The sequence below is a fragment of the Castanea sativa genome, chromosome 5, assembly GCF_040712315.1.
Source record: "Castanea sativa cultivar Marrone di Chiusa Pesio chromosome 5, ASM4071231v1".
NCBI lineage: Eukaryota > Viridiplantae > Streptophyta > Magnoliopsida > Fagales > Fagaceae > Castanea > Castanea sativa.
Window position 1 is genome coordinate 79,884,933 of NC_134017.1, and position 7,770 is coordinate 79,892,702.

Consider the following 7,770-nt stretch of genomic DNA (forward strand, 5'->3'; position numbering starts at 1 on the left):
AAGCCTATGGGTTGCGTTGGGGATAACTTGTGCTCTAACCACTGCCTCCAAATAAATAAATAAAAAAAAAAAGAAGAAAAAAGAAATAGAAGCATAATAGTGCCTATAGGTGACTTACCTTTCCCACGATAGAAGGTAGAAATTAAGAATACAAATGTGACTCACAGTAAATGGAAATTTATAAATTAGTCTGTATTACTTATGAAATAACTAGCACTTTAAGCATATGTGAGGTGCCTATGAATAATTTTTATCATTAACATCTATTTGTTAAAAAAATTGCACAGCATTCATTTAGTTTTTCTGACGCTTAATAAAGCATAACTTGATGAGCTTTTATTTATTTTTTGTTTTTTTGAGTGAGTTTCAACTTATGAAGTCCGCTCTTGATAATAACTCTTTATCATCAGACCAAAACACTAATCAATTTTTGGTGTAGGCGGGGATTAAACTCCAAATCTCTTATACAACCACCAGAGACTTTACCAGTTGAGCTAACTAGAACCCACTTTATTTTTTGATTTTGAATGATCTTTTTGTTCAATATTTTGTTCTTTCATGGTTGTTGGGTCTAATCTTTGGGCCAATTTTCATTATTGCTATTTGGGTTTTTATTTTTTATTTCTATTTTTTGTTTAAGGGGCTAAAGATTATGCATTATGCCTGTGAATTATCCTCACGCAATAAGCATACCTAGTACAACCGAATGCCTTTGAATTATCATATGCAGTCAGCATAAAAACAAAAATGCTATCTGAATACTTGGACTAAAATGAAAGGGCGGCAGTACTTGTGGGGCTGCGACCTTTACTAGCCAACCCATAATAATCTAGCACCTAATAAATAAAGGAGTATCATTTTCAACCCAAAAAAAAAAAAAAGAATTTCCTACCTACCTCCTTCAATTTGTATAAAACTACTAGTCATAGCAATGAATATAGGAGTATTAGTTTACTACTACATTTTTCACAATGGGATGGTCCTTGGTGAAGAGCTTATTATGGGGTTTGACAGTTCTAGTTCAACTTCATCGGCATAGAGGATGCTTTGAAGAAGAGAGGATGGGTCTGTTAGAAATCAAGGAATTTGTGAGGTCGAGCCCCAATGTTACAAATCATCATCTTCTCCCTTCTTGGGTTAATGATGAGTCGAAAAGTGAGTGTTGTGAGTGGGAGCGAGTCACCTGCAACCCCACCACTGGTCACGTGACCCAACTCTCTCTCCAAAACATCAGAGATTTAGATATTGATTGTCATTATTATATAGATTTTGGTCACCAATACGTCGCATGGTTTCTAAATGTTTCTATATTTGAAACATTTCAAGAGCTCAGAAGTCTTAATTTATCCTGCAATGGAATTGGTAGTTGGATTGAGAATGAAGGTATGCTTTTTTTTTTTTTTTTTTTTTTTGAGATAGTAGAATGAAGGTATGTTAATCGTGCCTCCTATTTATATTTATTTGTTTCTTATTTTATTTTCAAAAGATTAAAAAAATGGCTTTATACAGAATTGGTGTAATAATACGGCTAATTTCGCTAACATATATACTATATATGATAATTACAAGTTTTACTTTTATCACATGAATTATACTGGCTTTTCTTTGACATATCTGTTTAGTATTTAGTCTAAAATAATTTTGAATCTTTAATGATATTTAAGTTTTTTCCTATTATTTAACAATTTCTAATTAATTAACTCGTGCATCATATATGTGCATATAGGTCATAATCTTAAGTAGTTTTACCACCGCACATTTTTGGTGCGATGGTCACTCTACAGGTATAAATGCTTGTGGAGGGTGGAGCAAGGGCCGGGGTTTAAGTCTTCAGAGGGAGTTTCACACCCATATATACTTAGATTAAACTAGAGTAAAAATTTTATCATGTGTCAAAAAAAAAAAAAAAAAAAAAAGTAGTTTTATCCTTTTCTCAATAAAACAATTGAATTTTGCTTACATGTTAACTTCACATTTCTTCAGCAATTCTTTTCCCATTTAATTTATGTATCAAATAAAATGGAAAAAGCATATGTAAGATACTAAAAATTGGTCTTTGAATTCTCTTCAATTGACTATATCAATAAAACTACTTATTTGCACTATATTATATCCCATTTTATTACCATGTATATCATTAATTAGATCTTGGTTCTAACGTGTTCAATTGGAGTATTATACAATCATTGAGATTACTTAAATCACTTAAAACTTTGAGTCTTCCTGATAATTGTTTGTAAGGATCCTTTCCTGCTGAAGGTATGCCTATACATCATTATAATCTTAATTCCTACTTTTCACTTCTTTTTTTTTTTTCTTTTTTTTTTTGTGTAGAACTTTTGGTTTTCGAAGACTTGGAGATATTGGATTTAAGCAACAATCAACTCAATGGCTTCCTAACAGTTCAAGGTAGAGAGATAGAGAAGATCATATTTTTATTTAATCAGAGTTACTAGTTTATAATAAAGCAGTGATCTAATTAAATTGACAGCTTTATGATCAATATGCAATAATTAATCATGCATCTGCATTTTAGCCTTACTAGTTTGTAACTTGTGCTTACACACATGTGAACATTCAACGATAGTCAGGGGTAAAGCCAGAAATTTTTGTTTGGGGGCACAAGTTGTGGCACTAATATATTTATCAAGACAACCCCCACACACACATATATATATACACACACTTTTTTATTTGATAAGTTATATATATATACAAACTCAAAAAAAAAAAAAAGCACAATATTTTCAATCAAAATTATGTTTGATGGAGGTCTTTCATAAAATAAAATTCAATTTTACAATTTTCATAGTGAATTTCTTAAAAAGTTTCAATCTCAATACAAATGATCATATTTTATACTAAAGTAAGTAAAAAAAATATTTTAATTGAACTAATAAAATTTTTACAAACTGATCCAAAACTTGGAGAAATAAGTTAAGCTCCGAACACATTTGAAACTATCTTACTCTAACCCATTATGTGGTCAAATAAAAGATATATTCCAAATTGGTAAACAAAGTGCAAATGTAAAACTAAAATAGCAAACCATAAATCTTTATATTTAAACATTTACCATCTTAATCCCAACCCTCCACTCCCACTTCATTATGATCAAACGGTTAACATAAAGCCATTGACTATATGTACACACTTATTATCTTAATCTCACCTTCCATTTCCACTACACTTTCATCGAATGGTAAAAACACGATGACTTTGATTCATTTCTAATTTTTGAAAGCCTTAATTATCACCTTCCATGCCCACTTCACTCTCTCATCCAACAGCAAACATTAACTTTGATTCATTTTTGTAATTTTCAAAGCTGGCTTCGGCCTTCTAAAAGCAAAACTAAACACTTTTAACAATCAGGGTTTGGTCACTAGCACATATATACTCAAGTATGCCACAACCATGCCTTGTGTCATCACAATCATAGAAGCCCACTTCAACCTCAAACTCTTCGAGCCACCACCGACACCTCAAGAAAATCATTCTCTTCATTTTTGCTTCACCTACTACTCTCTTTTCTCAATGCCTTACGAATCTTTCTCAATCTCTCGATTTCAATATATATTTTTTGAAAGATAGTGAGGCTGTACGTGCATTTGGTCCATCTACAAATGCCAATCCAGGTTCAATGAATTATGAGTGTTATTGTTACAGTCTCTCTGCTTTTTAAGCTTGCCACAAAAATCTCTTTGGCTCTCATGCTTGTCACAATTATTGAGGTTTTCTTAACTTCTGTGTTAGGTGTTAATGCCTGCACAAAAAATTAAATTTTAAAATTTTAGATAAGACATATGGCAAAAAATTAGCAATCCAATTTAGAATTAAATTAGATTTTCTCTCAAATTTGGCTTTAATTATATATATAAATATATTGTTGACACAAAACTAATAATTAAATAAGATACGTGACACAAAATTGAGAATTTAATTAAAATCTAATTAAATTTTCTCTGAGGTTTGATTCTCTTTGAGCGAGCGTGATGCTCTCTATTGATATTCATATTTGTTGTTGGAAACACATTATAGGGTAGATTTGTAGAGCACGTTGCTTCCAAATTTTTTATTTTTATTTTTAAATATTCTTTTGTATTATACTTTTTTTTTTTGAGAAACAATTCTTTTGCATTATACTTGATTTAATAGAATAACATCACCTAAGTAATTACTTTAATTTTAGTGAAGATGGTGTTTTGCCCTACTTATTACCATATAAAAGTGTAATTGATTTAATTGCATACAATAAAGGGTTATCATTTTCATTGTGTACACTCAGAATTCAAAAGTTTGTCGAAGCTAAGCAAGCTGAAGCACCTAGACCTCGGTGGCAATGATTTCGACAAAGGGATTTTAAGATCCTTGGGTGCACTGTCAGCGCTTACATCCTTGAAATTGGATTCTAATCAAATGGAAGGCCTCCTTTATGACCAAGGTAATGCAAGGTTGTTTTGGTTCTTTCACACAATAAAAGAATTAACAAACAAATAAAATCCTGTCCATATAGTGTTTATTGAGATCTGATCTAGCTTGTAAGTGCAAAGAAAATAAAAGGATAAATTCAGAAATATATATATATATATATATATATATATATATATATATATATATTATTTAACGTTGCAACTGAAATTTCTTTGCTGAAAGTACTGTAGATAAAACTAAAGGTAGCTGAAATAGTACAGTGAGACTCATGAATAATATTAAACAGTGTGATGGGACCCGTGGATAGTAGCAAAAAGAGTTGAATAATAAAAAAAGCTGGCTTTTTAAGCCAATGCCAAACGCACACTAAATATGTTATATTCATATTGTTGCAGATCTTGCTAGTCTAAGAAGCTTGGAGGTCCTCAATTTAGCAAACAATTCTTTCAACGGTTCCTTGCCAAAATGTAATGGACTTCTTCTTCTCTCTCTCCTAAATTCTATGGTTGAATTAACTTTGGGTGCATGTCTATATAATAATTAAATTATATATATGTAGTATTTAAATTATATATATATATATATATATATATATATAAATTATATTATGCATGCATCTTATTGTATATTTTTAAGTGTATCTATGCATATGCATGGGGTTATAAGCTAGTACATAGAGTAATATTAGATGTAATTCTCACACACACAATTTGACCAGCTATTCTTCCACACCACAAATGATTTTCTTTTTCTGTAGATTGGGCAACTTTGGGTAGGTTGTAGCTTTTAGGTCCTAGTAATAGTCACTTCACTGGAATTGTTCCTCCTTCTTTAGGAGAATTATCTTCTCTCAAATCTTTATCTTAATTTGAGCCGAAATTATTTTGATGGCTCCTTTCGATGCATTTAATCTAAAATTTGATGTATTCTTATGAATAAGATATAATAAAGTTGAAACTTACAAACATTTAGTCATTTTTTACAGGTTTATGTGGACTCAAAAAACTTGAAGAGTTAGATCTTCAGGGGAATTCTTTTGAAGGGACCCTTCCTTCTTGCCTATACAATTTGACATCTCTTCAACGGTTAGATCTCACTTGGAATCAATTCAGAGGAAACATTTCATCTTTGATAGCTGGCCTTACCTCCCTTAAGTATATTGATCTTAGTTATAACCTTTTTGAGGGTTTCTCATTCAGCTTATTTGCTAATCATTCTAAGCTTGAGTTATTTAAATTTAGATGTGGTAACAAGAAGGTTGAGATAGAAACAGAAAATTCAGATTGGGTACCCTCATTTCAGCTGGAGTCTTTAGTGATATCTAATTGTTCACTGAATATGCTATCCCATCAATTTCCAACATTTCTCTTTCACCAGCATAGCTTGAGAAGCCTTGGTCTTGAATACACTGGGTTGAAAGGACCGTTTCCTGATTGGTTGTTTAGAAACAATACGAGGCTAAAATATGCCATTCTTAATGATAACTCTTTCTCGGGTCATTTTCATTTGCCGCTCTTTCTCAACTCTACTCATGGGATAGATGTGTCAAACAATCAGCTCATTGGAAAGCTTCAACGAAATATTGGGGAGATCCTACCAGATATAAAGTATCTAAGCTTATCCAATAATTCTTTCACAGGTTCTCTCCCATCCTCAATTGGTAATATGAGTCTCTTGTCTGTATTTGACGTGTCTTTTAACAACTTCTCCGGAGAAGTACCAAAGGAAGTACCTGTAGGTTGCACCATGTTGTCGATCTTGGTATTATGCAATAATAATTTTGAGGGCCATTTAGATTGGGTACCTTTATATAACTTAACTACGCTATCTTTTTTGAAAATAAATCATAATCAGTTCTCCGGAGCTATGCCAAATGAATTACCCAATTTCATGTTTATTTCTTTCTTGGATGTTAGCAACAACAAATTGTCGGGTAAGATTCCTACTTGGATATGCAACCAAACAGAATTTAGAGGTATTCTCATGGAAAATAATTATTTTGAAGGTCAAATTCCATGTGACACAATTACAGTTGAGATTTTGGACTTTTCTCATAACCTCCTTCATGGATCTTTACCTTTGTGGTCAAGCACTCAGTTAAAACATTTACATTTGGAAGGGAACATCTTCTCAGGATCAATACTAGAAACTTTTCTCAATATGTCGGAGCTTTTGACATTGGATATCAGTGATAATAAATTGTCAGGCAGCATTCCCAGTGCAATTAGTAAAACTTCCAACTTAAGAATTTTGTTGCTGGGAGGAAATCATTTGAGTGGCAATATTTCGACACAGTTATGTCAATTGACCAATATAAGCTTAATGGACCTTTCTAGAAACTTCTTTTCCGGGACAATACCTCACTGTTTTGGACACACACTGTCTTTTGGTTTTTTTAATGCAGAAAATTCGGGGGACTTTTCTCTTGAATTTGTTAATTCCTTTCTTGATCCTAATGGAATTAATGTGTATGAACTAGATGTTGAAGTTAACTTTGTTACCAAATATAGGCTTAGCTCTTACAAGGGTGGCATTCTTACGTACATGTCAGGTTTGGATTTATCTTGTAACAATCTAATAGGTGAAATCCCACCTGAACTTGGACAGGTACAAGGAATTCATGCACTTAACTTGTCTCACAATCAGTTGACAGGTTCCATTCCAAAATCTTTCTCAAACTTGACTGAATTAGAGAGCTTGGATCTTTCTCACAATAGATTGAGCAAAGAAATTCCTCCACAATTGATTGAGCTTACCTTTTTGGAGGTGTTCAGTGTTGCTTATAACAACTTATCAGGTAGGACCCCAGATATGAAAGCCCAATTTGGAACTTTTGAAGCAAGCAGCTATGATGGAAATCCATTTCTTTGTGGAGTGCCATTGGAGAAAAGCTGCAGCAATAATAAGGATGCTTCACCTCCAACACAAACACAATCCTCAAATGTAAGTGATGAGAAATGGTACAAAATAGATCAAGCGGTTTTCTTCACTAGCTTTTCGGTAACTTACATCATGTTCTTTTTGGGAGTTATTACTGTTCTTTATATCAACCCTCATTGGCGACTGTGGTGTTTCAATTTGGCCAAGGATTTCGTATATTCTTGTTATTTTTGTGTTGCCAATTCCCTATGTAAATTATTAGTCCGTATGTATAAATAGCTATGGTTGCTTTCTCAATATTTGGGAACTCTTATTGTAGCAAACTTAATTTATATATATAATGGATTGTGACTTCAAATTCTCAATAAGTTTTTTCTCCCTGTTTTCTTCTCATTAAAATCTCACTTATTCACTATAAATTTAGTTTTTTCTTTTTTTGGTTTCTCTTGGTTGTTC

The 7,770-nt window shown here is 32.1% G+C and overlaps 1 protein-coding gene across 1 annotated transcript; it reads left to right on the plus strand.

The window, feature by feature from the left end:
- Nucleotides 1-890: 890 nt before the first annotated feature.
- On the plus strand, nt 891-7,681 carry LOC142633954 (cuscuta receptor 1-like). Its single transcript, XM_075808215.1, has 5 exons — nt 891-1,383; nt 2,335-2,409; nt 4,289-4,444; nt 4,830-4,901; nt 5,420-7,681. The coding sequence occupies exons 1-5, from the start codon at nt 972-974 to the stop codon at nt 7,591-7,593; spliced, it is 2,889 nt and encodes a 962-aa protein (XP_075664330.1). The 5' UTR covers nt 891-971; the 3' UTR covers nt 7,594-7,681.
- The last annotated feature ends 89 nt before the right edge of the window (nt 7,682-7,770 follow it).

What these genes read in the sequence shown, in the direction of transcription:
- LOC142633954 (XM_075808215.1), top strand. Translation starts at nt 972, where the DNA reads ATGGGATGGTCCTTGGTGAAGAGCTTATTATGGGGTTTGACAGTTCTA. An exon ending in TAGTTGGATTGAGAATGAAG is followed by an intron (nt 1,384 to 2,334) that starts GTATGCTTTTTT and finishes TTTTTTGTGTAG; the next exon opens with AACTTTTGGTTTTCGAAGAC. An exon ending in CAACGGTTCCTTGCCAAAAT is followed by an intron (nt 4,902 to 5,419) that starts GTAATGGACTTC and finishes CATTTTTTACAG; the next exon opens with GTTTATGTGGACTCAAAAAA.